This window comes from Malus sylvestris, chromosome 12, assembly GCF_916048215.2.
Source record: "Malus sylvestris chromosome 12, drMalSylv7.2, whole genome shotgun sequence".
Taxonomy (NCBI): domain Eukaryota; kingdom Viridiplantae; phylum Streptophyta; class Magnoliopsida; order Rosales; family Rosaceae; genus Malus; species Malus sylvestris.
Genome location: NC_062271.1, coordinates 23,353,597 through 23,374,078, shown reverse-complemented (window position 1 = coordinate 23,374,078; position 20,482 = coordinate 23,353,597). Strand labels below are relative to the sequence as shown.

Here is a 20,482-nt window from a genome sequence, read left to right as displayed (position 1 = left end):
AAGCCGTATTTCTCAATTTTCGTCAACAAAACCGCATTTCTCAATTTGTCATGGGGCATTTGTTGATGGATTCATATTGGCTTATATGACTCGACATGCAAGGCCTAATGCTGGGATATTTCAGGCTTACAAATAATTCAGGTTTGTTGGGGATCTCGGCCGTGATTTCATAGCCTATTGGGAAAGGGATGCGAAGACTTCACGACGGTTAGTGTTTTAAACACGTGGGACAATTCTTTTTTTTTTTCTTTGAAACGATATAATAATAGGGAACTTTAACGAAAAGCCACCGGTACTGTTCACTTTAACGAAAAACCATATTTTTACACTAAAATGTCAATCATGGTACTTATCATTAAAACTCAAAGTTTTCAAGCCCTTTTCATTAGTTTTCCTATAATATTATTGAACAAATTACAATGCTCAAACGATACAACTCGAAGAAACGACAGATTCTTCCACTCAATTGCAAGCGATGTCGCAATGAATACATGCCCCAAATATGTATAACACTTACCGCAAATGCATATCGGCTGCAGGTTCTAATAACATGATAGTTCCATACCGAAAGCGCACTTAAGATAACTCGCCTATAAGGCTATAACAAGGCTACAAACTGACTTCTAGAGAGAGACTCCAAACGACAACAAATGCATGCTGAGATTTTTAAAAGTATTTCAAAATAGAGACTACAATGCTTAAACATATGAAAGTAATGTAACCAAGTAGGCAGTGACCCCCAAATGTGGATTAACCATGCAGAGTCACCCTATAATGCGTATGGTCCCCCAATGCAGATTAATCAGGCAGAACCATTCATATACCATTGCTACATGTGCAGTCACATCATCACACATCATAGCTCATACATTAATTCAACATGAATCACAACTGGAAGCAAGCACACTATCGATTACATATGACCAACAAATATCTAATCACACGGTCGTACAAATGCTACAGAATAATTCTAATATGTTCTTCGTCTTGTCACTTCATACTACACATTATCCTTATTGTCATTTAGAAACTCAACACATATGGAAATCTCAGTAAAATGCCACTTGCAAGTAAACTGAGATACACATCTCCTAGGGTGGCTCGCTTACCGAGATAGGTTCACTAGTCTCCATCGGGTTGCTAGTAATGCCAATGTCAGTATTTAAGAGCGATTTCGATCATTTTGATCAAAAGTCAACCTCGATTAACGTGTCCAAAACCCTCCTTAGTTTCTCCCTTTCTCGAACTCTCTCTTTCCATACAACCTGAGCTCACAGCTCTCAAAACCTTTCTAAACCTCACTGATCAAGTGTTTGAAGGTCAGTATCTTCTTCCTTGTGACTCCACGAGTCTAGTGACACCTTTGGGACGAAGAATAGCTCACGGGAACCCAAGAACTTAGAAGCTCTGACGGGGTACCCTGTTTTCCCGACGTGATCGTTGCGGTTTTACTTGCTATTGAGACTTAGAAAGGTATAATTACAACTCCTCTAGTGTTTTAGACTACTTTTGGTTGAGTTTGGACGTCAAATTAAGTTTGGTAGTGGGTTTGCAGGAGTAGCCATTTTTCAAGGAATTTTCTGGTCATTTTCCGTCGGATTTAGGACCCCAAATAGGTACGATCGTGTTTCTCTAGTTCAGGGCTTCATTTTGATATAAAATTCGTGAAATTTGGTGTTGAAACGACGGAGATATTGAGATTCAAAGATTTTCCAGTTTCTAGCGACACAGACGGTGCCCGGCGACGGAATTCGGAGAAGAAAGGGAAATATTCCGTCAACTTTGACGGAATATACGAATGGCATCAGGTAAAGTTAACGGTATATGCTATTATTTAACGGAATATTCCCTAACGCCGTTAGGGAATTCGTCAGTGTGCTAGGCACGTGCCTGCGCTTAGGTGGCGCGTGGGACGTTGAAAAATTATTCTAAAAATATGGGGATGCTCGTGGTGTTGAGTAGATCGTGGTGGTATATTCAAATGCCCCATTTGAGCAACATATGAGAAGTTATTACACAGTTTTGAGTATGTGCTTAAAAATAATGTTAAAATAGTTGTTTCATATATAGGTGAGACGTTTCCGGAGGATGAACGCAGTCAGGCGAGACTTAGGGGTTACGATCCTGCTACATACCAGTGAGTGGGCTTTTGGTTATATATATAAGTATATACCTTATGTTTTCCCAGAAACTGTTTAAATGGTTTTACGTTTAAATGCCATGTCATATGCATTACATATTAGAACATATATTAGTATAGTTGTGCATATTATTGTTCGATGTTGCGGATGCTCAGGTATGTTTCAGGTGAGTATATATTGATGGTAATGATGATAATGTGTATGGTTATGACAAATTACATTAGCGATTAATATCCTGCACCCTGGTGTTAGTGCTTCGCCCATGGTCAGGGCCTAGCCTTCACGTAATCGTTCACCTCCCGCACCACACGCTCACTTGGATCCAAGGCAGGTGCCAGCCTATCGTATAGACCACATTATGTGGTTCCAATTCGTAGATGATTTGAGATACTTCGCACAACCTTAACGTGATCGTAGCACTTAAGCGTATTTAATTACACCTAGCCTGTCGTACAGACCACATGCAGTGGTTCCAACTTGTGTGCAGGATTTGATTCGATTATTGAGCTATAGATTCAGCCGTACAAGTCACGTTAGGTGACTCCGGCTGATATGTCTCTTTATATTAGTTCATTTCACCTGGCTTACTTATTCATGATTAAGATGACTGACATGGCATACATTTGGTTTTATTATTCTCGAGCATGGTTCTTATATACGTATTGTAGTATTATTTTCTAGAAACTTATACAGGTTTTACGGTGAAAGGTTATTACTTTTGATAAATGAAATGGTTTTGAAAAGCTTTGTTTTTGACCACTCACATTTTCTGTCTTGCGCCTCTCCAGGTTCTAGGTATGAGAGCTTGTTGGTGGCTTGCGAGGAGACTTCGGTGGTTCTAATAGACTGTAATTAATGTAGGACCATCTCTCTGGTATTGTCTAATTAGTATTTGTCCTAGCTGGACTGCACTTAGGTAGCCTATGCTCTGATTATGTGTAATTACACTTAAATCTCGTCCCTCGTATATATATCTGTCTAGTGTAAATTAGTTAGCTTGGTTTTTATTTACTCACATTTTTATATTCTTATCACTTATGCATTGCGCACATGGTTACGCTACTCTCACGTGACAGTTAGCACGCAGGGGCGGAGGGACCATAGGACCACAGTAGTCCTAGGCCCATCCTGCTTTTGTTTATAACTAAAAATTAGTACTACTTGTTATTTTATTATTTTCAGTTAAATCATTCATATTTCCTAGACAAACTATCCGGCCCTCTTTAAATATTTTAAGAATATCCGGCCCTCTTTAAATAACCCTAAAGCCTACCTATAACCTATTCCAACTTCCAACACTTCATCTTCCATTCATTTTCCCAATACTAAAAATTAGTATTTTATTATTCTCTAATTCTAGCCGACTGTTGCTCTGCTGCTAGTTTGAAAAAATAGTCAGAACACTACTTCTCTCAGTCTGATCCCTCCCGTGGTACACAAGCCGTACACTGCTTCTCTCATCTATAGCATGTCACAGTCTTCAACTAGTCTATCAATCTATCAGTCTTCAATTTCCATGATCCTCAAGAGTATGAACTTTGAATCTTCATAGTTGTCATTTTCAATTTTTTTTTTACAATTTGCTAATTCATATATGTTGTCATCTACAATTGTAAATTAATTTAACAAATAATATTTTTTTTTGCAGATTAAAGAATTCAGTTATTCCATCATTCCATAAAAAAGACATTGAAGTTTAGTTAATTGGTCAACAACCCAAAGTATGTATTTTACTCTCAATTCCTGTTACAATTTTTTGTTTATAAATTATGATTAAATTGATGTCTTGCAATTTCTCTTAACTATTGCCTAATTTGTTTTAGTTTGTAAAATTAGCATATATGTTCATATTTCTTTTAATTTAAAGTTAGTCAATCTATGTTTTTTTACTTTTCAGTTATGGAAAGATATTTCAAAAGAAAAACACAACCTGAGATATTAGAACCGTCTCCAAAGAGTCCAAAGAACAATGAAAGTAGTTCAAAACAAACTTGTGTGGATTCTATGGAAATGAACTCGGAAACTCTCCAGTATGATCCTGGATTGCGTAGACCGATTTTGAGTTATCATCCTAATGTTCGAGACCAAGTTCGAAGAGCCTATCTCCAAAATAAACCTTGTCAACCAAAAACCCATGCATTTCCCTACACAAATTTTGGGACAAAGCCTAGAAGGTTCAATCCTGCTTGGTTTACTCAATTTCCTAATTGGTTGGAGTATAGCACATCACAGGATGCTGCCTATTGTTTATGTTGTTATCTCTTCAAACCTAATATTGGAGATCAATCTGGTGGGGATACTTTTGTTGGAGTCGGATTCAAGAATTGGAAGTGCAAGAAGAAACTAGAAATTCATGTTGGAGGACCTAATAGTTCTCATAATAATGCTTGGAGAAACTGTGAAGCCTTATTAAACCAAAAACAACATATTGAAACAGTTATCTCAAAACAAACTGACCAAGATCGAATTGATTATCGAACTCGATTAGGTGCATCAGTTGGTGTTAGTAGAATTCTCTTACAACAAGGTCTTCCATTTCGTGGGCATGATGAATCTGAAAATTCACTCAACCAAGGAAACTTTCTTGAAATTCTACGGTGGCTACGTCATTATAATGAGGGTATAAAGGCTGTCACGCTAGAAAATGCTCCTGAAAATTTGAAATTGACATCACCTGATATTCAGAAGGACATCTCAAGTGCTATTTCATATGAAATCATCAGTGCAATCACTAGTGATATTAATGATTCTTTATTTTCCATTCTTGTTGATGAATCACGAGACAAGTCTTCAAAGGAGCAAATGGCCATTGTATTGCGCTTTGTGGATAAGGGTCATGTGATAGAGCGCTTTGTAGGTATTGAGCATGTTGCAGATACTAAAGCTTCCTCACTCAAGTTAGCCATTGATGATTTCTTTTCTAGACATGGATTGAGCATATCAAAATTGCGTGGGCAAGGCTATGATGGGGCAAGTAATATGCAAGGTGAGTTCAATGGCCTTAAAGCACTAATTTTAAATGAGAATGAGTCTGCCTTTTATGTTCATTGTTTTGCTCATCAACTTCAATTAGCTCTAGTAGCAGTGGCAAACAAAAATTTTGAAATTGGAGATATCTTTACTATGGTTTCTTCTGTGGTGAATATTGTGGTGGCATCTTCTAAGCGTCGTGATATTCTTAGAGAGAAACATGCTCATGTAGTTTTGGAAGCACTAGAAAATAACGAGCTTTCAAGTGGACAAGGTTTGAATCAAGAAACTACTCTTAAGCGGGCTAGTGACACGCGATGGAGCTCTCACTATAATTGTTTAATCAGCTTGGCTCACATGTTCTCATCAACGATAGAAGTGCTTGAGATTGTAAGAAAAGATGGAACAAGTTCTGAACAAAAATTTGAAGCAAAGGTTCTATTGACTTTTACTCAATCTTTCAACTTTATTTTTGGTCTACACTTGATGAAAAAGGTTTTGGGGATCACAAACGATTTATCGCAGGCATTGCAAAAGAAGGATCAAGATATTGTGAATGTAATGAACTTGGTCAATATATGCAAAGGAAGATTGCAAAGGATGCGAGAAAGTGGTTGGGAATCCTTATTTGATGAAGTTTCATCCTTTTGTGACAAGAATCGTATTAAAATTCCTAGCATGGATGCTATTTTTACGAGTGGAGAGCGACCAAACTGAAAAGCTCATCCCATCACAAACGTGCACCATTATCGGGTTGATTTATTCACCGATGTCATAGATAAACAACTCACTGAGTTAAATGATCGATTTACTGAGAAGAATACTGAACTACTTCTTTGTGTGGCATGTTTAAGTCCAAGTAATTCTTTCTCTGCCTTTGACAAAGAAAAATTGATGCGTCTTGCCCAATTTTATCCAAGTGATTTTTCAGAACACAATCTTGAGTTACTCAAAGAACAGCTTGAGAATTATATTTGGGACATGACCTCTAATAGTGAGTTTGCAGATTTGAAAGGAATTAGTGATCTTGCACAAAAGATGGTTGGAACCAAGAAAGATCATACTTATCCGTTAGTGTACTTGCTTTTGACACTGACACTCATCTTACCGATTGCAATAGCAAGTGTAGAGCGAGTCTTTTCTGCTATGAATATTGTTAAGAACACCCTACGCAATCGAATGGGTGATTTGTGGATGAACGATTGTTTGGTTGCTTATATTGAAAAGGATATTTTTAATAGTATAGAGGACGAGGCTATCATGCAACGGTTTCAAAATATGAAAACTCGTCGAGGACAATTATTTTAATTATTGGGAATATGTAATATTATCAATGCTATGTTATTTTGAATTTTGGTTACTTTTCATATACATACTATGATGTTTTGGTTAACAGTTTTGTAACTACTATCGATTTAATTTTTTTTAATATTTGTGAGAGGCCCCTCCTAACCCGAAATCTTGGCTCCGCCACTGTTAGCACGCCACGAGTTAGATCAGGGTGTGTCATGAAAACCAATAGAAATTCAAAATACTGTTTTAAAATTTGCACTTTTTAAAATTTTAATTAAACCTATATTTTTTAAAGATGACGTTTTAGGACAATAATAAAAAACAATTATACCTATATGTTCTTGTGCGAGTTCGTCCCTTAACAACTAATTACCTCACACTACTCTACTAAAAAAATAAAAAACAAAATGTGACAAAAAATATATAAATTATAAAAATATAAGAAAAACTATCTTTTCTAACAAAAAAAAAAAAAAGAGTTGTTATTGGCACTCCACATTTCTTATTCTACACTTTAAACTTTCTGTATTTCGAAAGAAAAATACAATGTAAAATAAAAATTTTTAAATGCCAATAACATTTCTCAAAAATAAAGAAAGCATAAAGAGTATTCATTACGCAGTGTTGCGCACCATATCGCAAAGTCTGTGTGCCACAATGACTCAGTTCGGTCAACACATCAGACGGCATCTGTCTCCCGTATTGCCTGAACTCCCAATAGCTCTTTCATCTCTCTTTATTTTTCTCGGGGGTTTTTCTTCTATCTCGAACTCGAAGGGTTTTAGAAATTTAGACACAGAAAAAAATCCGAATTTCACCATTAGAGCACAGATCGAAGCTTTGAGATGGACGTCATCAAAACGCAACAAGTATCGGCGAGACTGATCGAGAAGGTGATAGTCCACCCGCTCGTTTTGCTCAGCATCGTCGACAACTACAACCGAGTCGCTAAGGACACTCGCAAGCGAGTCGTCGGCGTTCTGCTCGGAAGCACCTACAAAGGCGTCGTCGACGTCTCCAATAGCTACGCAGGTCCGATTATCTCAGTTCCCCTCAATTGATTTCACCGCATTATTTCAATTTTTGCCCCCAACCCCTTAATTTGGTCTGTCGTTAGGTTTAGATCCGAAAATTTGTTGGATTGATTGTGAATTATGAGATTTTGGGATTTTGGGGTTTTGTTTGAATCGAAATTGGCAGTAATTTCGTGATTCGAATTGGGGTTTTTAGTTTTAGGGGTATGATTGATTTATTTTAGGGGTAGGGTTTGCACAATTGGGACCAATTTAGATTAGGGTTTGGTTTTGTCTTACAATAAGAAGATTGAGCTTGAAATTGTTCCTTTGATGTTCAGTGCCCTTCGAAGAAGATGACAAAGACCCTAGCATTTGGTTTCTTGACCACAACTACCATGAAGCAATGTTCTCCATGTTCAAGAGGATCAATGGTAACGTTTATGTAAATCTGGATGCTTTCTCTTTTCGTGTAGTTGTTAGTAATCTCCATTTATGAATGTCTGTTAAATTTCAGCCAAGGAACACGTTGTAGGTTGGTATAGCACTGGGCCAAAACTCAAGGAGAATGATCTGGATATTCACAGTTTATTCCACAAGTAAGATCATGTAAATCAGTATATGCGTGCATTTAGCGGCATTGTGCATTTTCCCCATATGTGCTTTTCCTTCATCTCTTTACTACAGTCCTGATTTTGTTAAATATGTGACCATCAAGGCTGGTCATTTAGATTAGTGAATGAATGTTATACTAACACACACACACTCTTTCCCAGCTTGGAATGTATGATTGTTGTGCTTAATTTTTATTTGTTTATAAAATAAAGTTCTTTATGGTGTGTAGCTATGTCCCAAACCCAGTGCTCGTCATTATTGATGTCCAGCCTAAGGAGTTGGGAATACCCACGAAAGCCTACTATGACGTCGAAGAAGTTAAAGAGGTAACCATGGATTTACATCTTTTTATTTGGCTGCTATCCCTGATTAAATGGCAAGGAACATAGTTATTACTAGATTTCTGACAAGCTCTTTTGTATGGCTACCAATGAACCAAAAAAATTATATAATGATTACAGAATGCAACTCAAAAAAGCCAGAAGATTTTTGTTCATGTGCCCTCTGAAATTGCTGCTCACGAGGTTGAGGAAATCGGTATGCCTTAGGACGATAGTTACATTTTCTTGTTAACAAGTTATCCCTGTCCACGAACTGTAGGATATACAAGCTGATTTCTTACTTCTTTGTTGTTTAAAATCCTAGCCTACTAATTATGTTTTGTTGTTATTTATCAACAGGAGTGGAGCACTTACTAAGAGATGTGAAGGATACAACCATCAGTACACTTGCAAATGAGGTTTTTCAATATATATTTCTTTTTCCTTTTGGGCATCTTGTTTTCCTTTTCAAAAAGAAAAATGAGGTCCATTTTGACTTTAACCTATAGAAAGAAACTTGAGAATGAATGTTAAAAGCATCTACAAATTTAATGAATTTGAAGGAATACACTTAACTTTCGTTGTTTACAGGTTACTGGAAAACTGACTGCTCTAAAGGGTTTGGATGCACGGTTACGAGAAATACGCAGTTATCTAGATCTTGTCATTGATGAGAAGCTTCCACTAAATCATGAGATACTTTACCATTTGCAGGTACACTTTTCATTACTTATTTATACGTTATCACTCTCACTCATTATGACTACCTTGTTGTGTTTCTTGTTCTTCCTGCATACTCACTTTTCCTACTGTTTGTGTATTTATTATATAATTAGTCATATTGAGATTGTTTTTTGAAATGTCAGGACGTGTTCAATCTACTTCCAAATCTCAATGTAGCAGATTTAGTCAAGGGATTTTCAGGTATACAAGCAAAATATCTAGTGTGTGAGTTCAGTAATTTAGGTAGCTCTACTCTTTGAGCAGGCTTTTTGATGTGTATTTCCCTTCTCTATGTAGTAAAAACAAATGACATGATGTTGGTTATTTATCTTTCTTCTCTCATCCGAAGCGTCATCGCCCTCCACAACTTGATCAACAACAAGGTAACCATACCCTTCTAACTCTTCTTCTCATTCTGTCAACCAGAAGTGTAAAACTGCACCACACGTGTTTTGAATTTTCTTTTAAGGGTTTAGAATCCCCCTACACCTCCCACTTATGTAGCTCTCTCTGAGCTGAACTGAAGTAACATCTTATAGGAGTTCACCACCCCTGTTAATGTTCCATTCTTTCTGGAACACAAGTTTCTATACATGAGCAAGATTAAGAGTGAGTATTCTGCCCCGTGAAAGGTTTTGGCTTCCCGTAATTCGTTCCAAAAGATATAAAACTATTCTTCTCAAAAAAAGAAAAGAAAAATAATACACTGCAAGTCTATTAATCTTGTGAACCTCCCCACTTCTCCCAGTAGGTTAGACAATTAGTCGGGGGTGAGTGTGTGCTAACCTTTTGTGCCTCTTAACAGATGAGATTGTGAATATGCTACTTTAGATGGGAAATTTAAAAGGCTATGTTGCTAATATGTTGTACTTATAATAAACCCCAGCAGATCAGATAAAAAAAAGTTGGGAACCTGAGGGTGCGATCACGGTTGCATATCTTTATTAATGATTTAGGGTATGGTACTTCCTATCGATATTAAATGTATAGTCTTCTGGCAGGTTGAATGATATATCTCTATGATTTTGTCAAATCTGTTTTCCAGGTGCTAAACAAAGAACATGAGAAAGCTGAGGATGCAAAGCCAGCAACTGCCTCGTCTGTCGCTGGAAACTGAAAACCATGATTTGCTGGTGGCTAGGGTTTCAACCGTTGTGACACTGCCCTAACTTTTGTTGTGGAGCCAATTCGATCTGCTACTTTTGAGGCGTTTATTCAAAATTTTGTACTCTCAAGATTGACAGGATTTGCAGGTTGAGATATTTCTGCCATTGATTTGTTATACTATGTCGGGAACAGTTTAAGCATCTCGTAACATATGCTTAAGTACACTATACGAGTAGACTGTTGATGCATTTCTCCGATTGACAAGCATTCATCTTTAATCATGTATCTAGCTAGATTGCTTAAAAAATGGAACGATCTCCTTTGCAAGTAAGTGTACCATTTCATGATTGAAGATCAAACTGTTTGAGCTCCATGCATGAATGATGTTATCACTTATCAAGAAACTACATATATGCTTGCACACCGTAATGGAAATAATCTGGATTATAGAAAATGGACTTTTTAATCAAAATGGTTTCTGAGGTTGTTAGTTACTCATTTTGGTCCCTAAGATTTAAAATCGATAGAAGTGGTCATTGAGATTGTTTACCTTCATATCATTTTGGTCATGTGAAAAATTTCCGTCAAATTGAAGAAACCATCAATTTTAGGGGAGTAGTTGATTTGACAAAAATATTCTTAATTTAACGGAGATTTCTTTCAGAATGATCAAAATGAATGATAGTTGACAATTTGAAGGATTATTATATCAATTTTAAATCTCATGGATCAAAATGAAGTTGTGTCAATTCAGTAACCATTTTGAATAAAAAAAAAAACCTAGAAAATGTCGCTTCCATTTGAAATTCATGTTAGGAACTACGTTCCGGACAGAATGATTAGAACTAATGATTGATGGTGACATTGCTTTTTATAATCCACACGGTATAATACAAGTGGATAATTATATTGTCACATGCTGATAGTTATTCCATGTGTTGACGAAAGAGTCGACGTGGCGTTCCGACCAAATAATTACAAGTTTTGAGGGCAACATAACTAGAGGATGATTTAGGCTATGTTACGTCCGAAACTAATTTAGGCTGTGTTAAATCCAAAACTAATTTAGGTATGTTCCAAAGAAGCGAAAGCGAAATTTTTAGATTTGTCACATGGATGTTTGCCCTGGATTAACCGTACGTGAAACGTTGCTTTTGTCTTTTCTTTTCAAGTGGCGCTGTTATAAAAGTTTGCCATAAATAATCTCACATATTTAATATACTCCACATTTACTTTTTCAATTAAAAATTATCTTAACACACCTCACTTTCTTCTCCATAATACCCTCACACCCTACATTCTTAATATACATCTTATATTTTCTATACACACCCCACATTTCTCAAATCTTATAACACTCATTTTTTATTTTGCCGAATGATTTCAAACTATCTGAACGTTAGTTTATCGAATGATTTCAAAAAATGTTTAGGTTCATTTGAATGTTTTTCAATAACAATAATAATGATTTCAAAGCTTTCGAAACACCGATTTCGTGTTTCATTCGTAAAAAATTATCTTTCTCAATCAATATGTTTGTAGTTTCATTGCTTAGGGTTTTATTCAACAATGGAGAATGGGAGGGGTTTCGATAGTTGAAATAGATAAATAATACGTTAAAAGTGATTGGGGCTGTATTTATAAATTTTTTATTATTTTTTAAACCTAATAAGGTCAAAATTGTCATTACATAGTAGAGTAAATTAGTCATTAATATTAAATTTTAATGTGGGGTGCATTCAACATTTTGTGGGGTGCTAATATAAAAAACCTTGTCTAAAACAACCGTTTCAAATTTGAATTGCTGAAATGATCAGATTTACACTATGTTTGGATGAGGGAAATAACTTGGAATTTGAATAAAAGTCAGAATTTATAAATTGACATGCACCAATTCAATTGTGTGGATTTATAACATATAAATTTAGAATTTCCACATGAAAAAAAACTTGGAATTTGGCGCCTCCAATTTCCAAGTTTAAATTCCATGTAAATAGGTGTCATTTCCTAAATTCTATGATTGGGAATTTAAAATTAACAAATTCCGTTTTCAATTCCATTGTTCTTTTAAGTTAACCAAACAACAAAATGTACTAAAATCCCTTCATTTCAATTTCCGTCATTTTAAAATTCCTTAGTAATCTTAAATTTCTTCATCCAAACATAGTATTAGAGTACCTTGTTGATGTCCGATCTATACATGCTTAATTTATATTCTCATATTTAATTTTGATTAGTTAACAATTGGGAATTGATTTATGATTATTTTCGCTGATTTACAAATAAATGTCTCCAACAAAGAAACTACACGTCGTTCAGTTGTTAATCCTCGAAACGAAGTGACACAGCGTTATTTGCACATCTTCAATCCCACGGCGGCGGCATAGCCCACTTAAAGCCCTGCCGCCCTGGTAAAACAAAAAAGCAGAAACGAGCCAGACGAGGAGGGTTTAGGGTTTTCTGGCACCGCGCAGCGCGGGAGCACAACCCAACTCTGAACTTTCCCTCTCCACTGTTTCTGTGAGAACATAGAAAGATGGGGAAAGCTTCAAGGGATAAGCGGGATATCTACTACCGGAAAGCAAAAGAAGAAGGATGGCGTGCACGCAGCGCCTTCAAGCTCCTCCAGATCGACGAGGAGTTCAATATTTTCGACGGCGTCAAGCGGGTCGTCGATCTCTGTGCCGCTCCTGGTAGCTGGAGTCAGGTATCAAACGATTCATATATCGCAATTTCTATGTTGTCCTTACTGTGATTACGCTGAAAACCCAATTCAAAGTTCCTAATTTTGATTTTGATGCGTAATTTGGTGTAGGTTTTGAGTAGGAAATTGTATCTCCCAGCAAAGCGTTCATCTGATTCTAAGTAAGTTTTCATGTCATTTTCAGCTGCTAGTAGTTTTTAATCTTGTTCTAACATACAATGATCCTAACTTGATCCTTCCCCTTTTTCTTTCAGAGATGGCGATGTTCCGCTTATCGTAGCTATTGATTTGCAGCCAATGGCTCCGATTGAAGGTGTTATTCAAGTCCAGGGTGATATAACTAATGCCCGAACCGCTGAAGTGGTAACAATCAGCTACATTTCTAGTTTCCCTTCTATACATATTGTTCGTTATCATGGTATGGTGGTATGTGTTGTAATCCGGTTTTTGTTTATCTGATTTTTTTCGTAACACTTTAGGTCATCAGACATTTCGACGGTTGCAAAGCTGACCTGGTTGTGTGTGATGGTGCTCCAGATGGTATGCCGTGTTTCTGGTTTCATGGTCCACTGCATTGTTACTGCTTTCATTTATAAGTAATGTCTGCTTAGCTGTGCTTTATCTGATTTGCAGTAACTGGCCTTCATGACATGGATGAATTTGTTCAGTCCCAGCTGATACTAGCGGTAAGTATCCCGGAAGTCCTTGCAAGGCAATTTAACATTATAAAAGTTTGCAAGATAGTTACCTGTTTTAGAATGCAACAGATCATCATTTGTTGTCATTTCTTGTTACTTTACATTGCATTCAATCTTTCTAACCCGTATGTATGCTGTTGAGCTTTGTATGGTATTGATATCACCCGGTGGGTCTTCCTTGTAGGGTTTAACAATTGTGACTCATGTACTTAAAGAGGGTGGTAAATTTATTGCAAAGATATTCCGTGGAAAAGATACAAGTCTTCTGTACTGTCAGGTAGTTTAAAGCTCACAAATTTGGGATCCTAAAATCTTGTTACAACTGTGTATTCTGCATTTTTTTCTTATGTTTGGCATCAAGAATCATGATTTCATTAAATGAATGTCCTTGTTGTTTTGCCCATTTGGTTGCAGCTGAAACTATTTTTCCCCATCGTGACTTTTGCAAAGCCGAAAAGCAGCCGCAACTCCAGCATAGGTAACGGATTGATCATCAGTCTTATATTATGGTTTATCATGTAGTCATATTTGAGAACTAAAATTCAGAAAGATTAATTGTGGGTTGTGTTTATGTGAAAAAAAAAAGGAGGGCTCTTTTTCGTTGTTTATATAAGCTGGAATTTGAATATAATTCTGGTCTAGAATTCTAGATATATAAGTGCCTCTTGAAATGGAGCAGAACAAAGTTCCATCATATCCAAATTCAATTCCTTAGAGGGCATCCAGCATGGCATGAGCGGCACAGAATTCTGAATATATTAACATAACATGGTAGTGTGCTTTTGTCGTGTCAAACTAATGCTGGTATTTCTTGTGTTATACAGAGGCATTTGCAATCTGTGAGAATTATTCCCCTCCTGATGGGTTCAACCCTAAGGATCTGCATCGCCTGCTAGAAAAGGTAGGAAGCCCCTCCGGAGCAGATGATCTAGGTATATACATTTAGACTCTTATGATTCGTAAAAATTACAGTATTTATAGCCATTCTTGCAATTCTTTGGTGATGTGTAATGGATTTGTGTACACTCACAGTTCAAAATTTGAATGAAGAGCACAGCTTCATTGTATTTTTGGATTTTGATATGGCAGTAATTGATGTCATTTTGTCTTTTGGCAGATTGCAGTAGTGGGTGGTTGGAAGGGCCCAATAAGGTGTACATTCCATTTTTAGCATGTGGTGACCTCAATGGGTATGACTCCGACCGCTCCTATCCGCTGCCTAAAGACGCCCAGGGAAGTTACCGGAGCTTGGATCCTGTACAGCCCCCAATTGCCCCTCCCTATAAGAGAGCTCTAGAAATGAAGAAAGCTTCCAGCCAGGGCATCACAGAGCTTGAGAAACTTTCGTTGGAATCTTGAATGTGTTTCGCTATCGTTTGTCATTCATACAGAGAATCAAGCAACACTAGCAATCCTTAGATATCGTGTAATTTAACTTATAGACGGGCTTGTGTCCCAATTTTTTAGAGAATTAGTGATCCTTCATTGTTGTAGCAGTGTGTGATGTCTCATGATATTTGATTAATCTTGGATTTACCATTGATCTTCCTGGGTAAATTCAGCTGCTTTCTTGGGTCAAAAGATTGAGATAAAGTTGAAGTAAAAAGTGGGATATTCGTTGAGTTGAGCAATTGTGGTCCAATCCTGATAGCAACTTCTGAATTCTGATGAGGTAAAAAGAGGCACGGGACTCTGGCCCCACAGCCCGTGCTGATTCCTCTGAATTTATCAGTATCCATGAGTTAGTAACTTTGCATCATGTTTGGTACTCGTAAGATATTCGACAGGTACTTCTTTGAATTTGAAGAATAAGCATAATTACATTTAGGCTGCAGGGTTAAAAAGTTTTAACCGCTTGTTGTTATTCGCTTGAGTTACAAGCTCTTGCTAATTACTGATTGGAACACAATACTTGGAGTGCAGGGTTGGTGCTTTTAATCACCCAGTAATTACTGGTTTGAACTAGTGTTAAAAAAAAAAAAAAAGTGTCTCGGGGCGTGCTTAGGCGGTTTTGGAGTCGGGGGTAGAGGTGAAATCGCCTCTGCCCAGTGAGAGAAGGCATAAACTTGCCTAGACGTGGTCAAGGCGTGTTTAAGCGCCTAAGGTGTTTGATTGGGCATTTCCAAGACCCTTTAGTAATCCAAAATCTTGCTTGAAATTTGAAATTTTTTGGAAAACCTTTGCTCTGGTTCTATGTTGCAGCAGCGTCTTTTCAAAGAAGAATTAAGGGTTTTTTTTTTTCATTTATTTAGAGAAACTTGGCCCAAAATGACGTCGTTTTGGCCAAGTCTTTAATCTTTGTAAATGACTTGACCCAAAACGACGTCGTTTTAACCAAGTCTAATTTTATTTTATTTTTTATATTCACAATCATCCCCTTCTTATTCCCCACCCAATACCCGATTCTCTCTACTATATTTCACCTGATCCTCAATTCACTCTGTTATATTTCACCCAATCCCAAATCCCCAATTCCTCAAACCCTAAATTCTCAATCCCAATCCCATATTTCAATTTTAACCCAATATCATACTACATTTTGTTTCAAAATTCAAGTTTTTAAGTATTCTAATCTCAATTTGGTAATGGTCAGTTTGATTGCTTGTTTTATTGATGATTAGTTTGTTTTGCAAAGCATCACACACACACACACACACATACACACACACACATACATACATACATACATACATACATATGTGTATATATACATATATATTAAAAATAAATCTTGTGAGGCTTCGCCTCATGCCTCAAAGCTTTCGCTAGGTGAGGCTACCCATGAAATGCCTCGCCTATGCCTTCGCCTTTTAAAACATTGGTTTGAACACAAGATTTTGCATTCAGGAACCACTCTTAACCACTTGATTTATAAGCTCTTACATATTAGAGACTATCAAGCAACTTGGTAAACAAAAATTCACACAAGATAATGTGATTTGCACTCGTTATGTATCTTTCTACATGTTACAGATAAATTTTGCATGCAACAACCGAAAACTTTTATTTTCTTGCCTTTTTTATGAACGCTGATCATTCTACAAGTCTCTTATTAACAAAAATTTCAAGCAATTGAATTTGTTCTCTGCAAAGAAGCAGCAGAATTCAGGAACTGGATGCAGTCCTCCAAAGCTTCAACTCGATGAGATTCCATAGGATCGGATACAGACCTTGACCTTGTCAGGTGGTTGGACGATGACACCTTCCTCGAAGTCCGCTTTCTTGCAGACATAATGCACACTGCTCTAGCCATGTTGGTTCTGAGAGTTCGTAGTAGTTTGATGGGTGTGGAGAGCACTTGTGTATCTTTGAGCAACCTGAAAGTCCAAATTCCGGTCACCCTGCTCCTGCTTCCACCTACTCTGGAGCCGCCACCGCTGCCCTGTTTCAGATACATAATTGGCTTTTCATTCACATCAGGACTGAAACTCACCCTCCTACTAGCTCTCGTTGACATTTTACACACGGAGAGAGAGAGAGAGAGAAGGGTTATGATATGAAAAAAGTTAGCACTAGATTGTGGAGCAGAGAGAGGGCAGTTGGGTTTGTTATGAGGAGTATTTATGGTGGGATTGGATTTGGGAAAAAGAAAGAAAAGGAAAAGGGAGCATTGGATACAGAAGGGAAAAGAAAAAGAGAGGGTTGGATTGGACTAAATTGAGAAATGGTTTGTGTTGGTGTTAAAAAGCAAAATGCTGGTTTGACTACGAGACCAAGCAAGTAAGCGTTTGGCTCACGCAGTCACTCCACTGGGACGACTGGGTCATATTTATACCTGCATGAGCCATGCACATGGCGCGAGTGATGTAATAAGATGCTAAATTAATAGATCATTATTAAACCCACATTCTCTGCAGGCCGGCTTTCAAAGTTGATTAAAGGGCTACGTTTATACTCTTCAAATTTAGAAATGATTTTTTAAAATAAGTTACTGTTTTAAAAATTTATATTCTACCATAATGTTTTTCAATCATATCATTTTATGTTTTTGGATTGTTTGACCATATGGTTTTTCATTAAATTGATGGCGTTGTGGGTGTGGCGTAGCGGATGTGAGACTCGTTTACAAGTTAAAGTGTATGTTAAATTTGCACCGAAAGTATTCATCATGGAGCTTTAGCGTTTCCTAAATCAACGCTTTGTGTCCCCAAACGACAATGAATTGAATAGTTTGGTCCAACCATTTCAATTATGATTTATACGCCAACTTAGAAAGTGGTCTACATATGGCATGTCATTTATTAATGTAAGACTACACATTCAATTAGACAAAATATAAAAAGTGCTACAATTTCAAAACCTCGTTATATATGTAATGTAGAGATTTATAAATTCATGGCTTATTTTAAACACTGTTAGCCCTTGCTTTGACTAGCATCTTGCCATACTTATGTGTGTGGCAAAAGACTTTTTTAATTAAATATATATTTAAAAAAAATAAATTTATAATTTATTTAATTTATAAATAATTTAATAATACGAAATAAAATCATTTAAATACCCCAACCTGGGATGGTTTAAATCACATATATATTTTTTTCAGCCTTATTAATTTAGTCAGCCTTTCCAACATTTATATGTAGGGAGAGGCAAATTTGGTATTACAAAGATTTCACCAAATTAGCACCCTCTCTTTATTTATAGAGATTAATCACAATGACACTGTTTAGCTTCTTACATGCAGTGGTTGTTTTGGAGGTGCCCTTGAACAGGGCTCCCAATCCTAAAGGGGCCCTAAAAGACGATATCATCTACATATGTACCAACTTGGTTTGTCACAAAAAAAAAAAAAAAAAAAAACTTCATTTTTGAAATTTTTTTAGATTCTGCATGTGAATAAGAGAACACATGGTTTTTGGATTGTTTGACTATACAATTTTTCATTAAATTGATGGCGTTGCTGGTGTGAGACTCATTTATGAGATACAATGTATGTTACATTTGCACCAAAAGTATTCATCATGGAGCTTTGTTGTTTCCTTAATGAACACTTTGTGTCCCCAAACGACAGCGAATTGGATGGTTTGGTCCAAACATTTCAACTATGGCTTATACGTCAGCCTAGAAAGTGGTCTCACATATGGCATGTCATCGATTTAATGTAAGATTACACGTTCAAACAGACAAAATATAAAATTGGTACAATATCAAAACCTCATGATGTAATGTAGAAAATTATAAATTCATGAATCATTTTGAACACTTTTAACCTTGCTTTGACTATTCTCTTGCCACATGTGTATGTGTGTGGTAATAGACTTTTTTTTTAAAATTAAATATTTATTTTTTTAAATTAAATTTATAATTTATGTAATTTATATATAAATTATAAAAATTTAAATAATACGAAATAAAATATTTAAAAATATATATTAGTAACTACCCCAACCTGGGATGGTTTAAAATCACATATATTATTTTATTTTTTCAGCCTTATTAATTTAGTCAGTCTTTCCAACATTTATATGTAGGGAGAGGCAAATTTGGTATTACAAGCGTTTCACCAAATTAGCCACCTCTCTTTATATATAGAGATTAATCAATATAACACTATTTGACTTCTTATGTGCAGTGGCGGTTTTGGACATGTGGAATAGGAGCCATTGAATAGCTCCCGATCCTAAAGGGCTCCCAAAAGATGGTACCATCTGCATATATACCAATTTAGTTTGTCGCAAAAACAAAAAAAAAACTTCATCTTTGAAATTTTTTCTAGATTTTGCATGTGAATAAGAGAAATCTGACCTCTGTTTGTACCATACTTAGGACCTCCGTATTTAGATCTCGTATAAATACTTGGGGGATTTAAATGTAATTATGTAATAAAGGAATGAGCAAATATGTAATAAGTGAGGAGCCTTTATTCTATAAAATGACCCCTCACTCTCCTTATTAAGAGAGGCTCATATTCAGAGCAAGCCCTCTCACCCTCTCAAAGCTTGCATTCTCATATTCAGAGCTCTCTCTTCCTTAGAAATACAATATCAGTGTGGATGTATCCCAAACCTTGGGGTGAACCACGATACATTTTGTGTTAATTACATTTCTTGCAGATTCACGGTCGGATTTACATTGTTCCAAGACCCCTCCGGTTTTGTGCATCAACAACCTCCATATGCATAAGAGAAATATGACCTCCATATGCATAATCACTTTTATATATGTTTTTAGTTTGGTTATGTTGGCTTTGCTCTATTTGTTTTTAGGACAGCTATAGATATAAATTAGCTTTGTAGCAAGAATATTTTTTTTTTTACAAGATTCCATTTATTGTCTACTGCACAAGGGCTCCTAAAATTTCAGAGCCGGCCCAACTTATGTGTAATGCCTCTTTCGTTTACGCTTGCATATCACAGAATAACACAAACGTGGTAACTCATTAAAATGTCAAAACGAAAAACTTGATGTGAACATATCAAACTGTGATTTTTCTATAACGATACAATGACTCTTTTATCTGTGAGAAGTTAGGTATTTGTCTTGATAAAGGTGGTTATATATTATTACCAATCAGCTGGCACTAATAGTAGGTATGATTAGCATGGGAAAATTTTGAATATCTAGATGTTACCATGGAACATATTGATGGGATCGAAAAAATAGGTTTTGGTCATAAGAAAAGAATGAGGCGGTGGTGGAGCCATGAGAGGAAGACAAGAGTGGAGTGTTGAGGTTTTAAAGAGGAGAGGGGAGGGGGGCGAGCAAGAAAGACAAGCACATGGCATTCTTTTCTCATCAGCAATATATTTCTTGCTTTTTAGGTGCTCCCTGCAGTGCAGTGCAGTGAAGGCCCTATTTTTTACCCGCAGTTGTCCATCAGAATCTTTTTGGGGGGGGGGGGGGGGGGTGTGGGGGTGGGTTGGGAGAGAGAGGGAGAGAGAGAAGAATCTGTTTTGAA

At 36.5% G+C, this 20,482-nt stretch overlaps 4 protein-coding genes across 5 annotated transcripts; 3 read left to right on the top strand and 1 right to left on the bottom strand.

Annotated features, from left to right (window-relative positions):
* The first annotated feature begins 1,798 nt into the window (after window positions 1-1,798).
* On the top strand, window positions 1,799-6,419 carry LOC126592275 (uncharacterized). Its single transcript, XM_050257987.1, has 5 exons — window positions 1,799-1,808; window positions 2,071-2,137; window positions 2,297-2,307; window positions 4,039-5,772; window positions 5,890-6,419. The coding sequence occupies exons 1-5, from the start codon at window positions 1,799-1,801 to the stop codon at window positions 6,417-6,419; spliced, it is 2,352 nt and encodes a 783-aa protein (XP_050113944.1).
* A 649-nt stretch (window positions 6,420-7,068) lies between these two features.
* LOC126594200 (26S proteasome non-ATPase regulatory subunit 7 homolog A-like) lies at window positions 7,069-10,430 on the top strand. Its single transcript, XM_050260417.1, has 10 exons — window positions 7,069-7,436; window positions 7,759-7,851; window positions 7,935-8,016; window positions 8,262-8,358; window positions 8,494-8,569; window positions 8,713-8,771; window positions 8,944-9,066; window positions 9,219-9,276; window positions 9,373-9,458; window positions 10,121-10,430. Exons 1-10 carry the CDS (start codon window positions 7,250-7,252, stop codon window positions 10,190-10,192), a joined length of 933 nt encoding a protein of 310 aa, XP_050116374.1. The 5' UTR covers window positions 7,069-7,249; the 3' UTR covers window positions 10,193-10,430.
* Window positions 10,431-12,503: 2,073 nt separating this feature from the next.
* On the top strand, window positions 12,504-15,127 carry LOC126594431 (putative tRNA (cytidine(32)/guanosine(34)-2'-O)-methyltransferase). 2 transcript variants are annotated; one of them, XM_050260734.1, is made up of 9 exons: window positions 12,507-12,889; window positions 12,998-13,047; window positions 13,141-13,249; window positions 13,366-13,426; window positions 13,520-13,572; window positions 13,769-13,861; window positions 13,999-14,062; window positions 14,409-14,516; window positions 14,702-15,127. In XM_050260734.1, the coding sequence occupies exons 1-9, from the start codon at window positions 12,719-12,721 to the stop codon at window positions 14,941-14,943; spliced, it is 951 nt and encodes a 316-aa protein (XP_050116691.1). In that variant the 5' UTR covers window positions 12,507-12,718; the 3' UTR covers window positions 14,944-15,127. The 2 variants fall into 2 exon arrangements, with proteins under 2 accessions (XP_050116692.1, XP_050116691.1); XM_050260735.1 differs by lacking the exon at window positions 14,409-14,516 and having other exon boundaries at window positions 12,504-12,889.
* A 1,521-nt stretch (window positions 15,128-16,648) lies between these two features.
* LOC126592274 (uncharacterized) lies at window positions 16,649-17,041 on the bottom strand. Its single transcript, XM_050257986.1, has one exon. It carries the CDS (start codon window positions 17,039-17,041, stop codon window positions 16,649-16,651), a length of 393 nt encoding a protein of 130 aa, XP_050113943.1.
* Between the last annotated feature and the right edge of the window lie 3,441 nt (window positions 17,042-20,482).

Bases quoted from the DNA above. Each gene is read 5' to 3' on its own strand.
- LOC126594200 (XM_050260417.1), top strand. From the start codon at position 7,250: ATGGACGTCATCAAAACGCAACAAGTATCGGCGAGACTGATCGAGAAG. The intron at 8,570-8,712 runs GTATGCCTTAGG...ATTTATCAACAG, and splicing joins TCACGAGGTTGAGGAAATCG to GAGTGGAGCACTTACTAAGA. The intron at 9,067-9,218 runs GTACACTTTTCA...TTGAAATGTCAG, and splicing joins AGATACTTTACCATTTGCAG to GACGTGTTCAATCTACTTCC.
- LOC126592275 (XM_050257987.1), top strand. The intron at 5,773-5,889 runs GTATTAAAATTC...CCGATGTCATAG, and splicing joins ATCCTTTTGTGACAAGAATC to ATAAACAACTCACTGAGTTA.
- LOC126592274 (XM_050257986.1), bottom strand. From the start codon at position 17,041: ATGTCAACGAGAGCTAGTAGGAGGGTGAGTTTCAGTCCTGATGTGAAT.
- LOC126594431 (XM_050260734.1), top strand. From the start codon at position 12,719: ATGGGGAAAGCTTCAAGGGATAAGCGGGATATCTACTACCGGAAAGCA. The intron at 13,048-13,140 runs GTAAGTTTTCAT...TTTTTCTTTCAG, and splicing joins AAGCGTTCATCTGATTCTAA to AGATGGCGATGTTCCGCTTA. The intron at 13,573-13,768 runs GTAAGTATCCCG...TCTTCCTTGTAG, and splicing joins AGTCCCAGCTGATACTAGCG to GGTTTAACAATTGTGACTCA.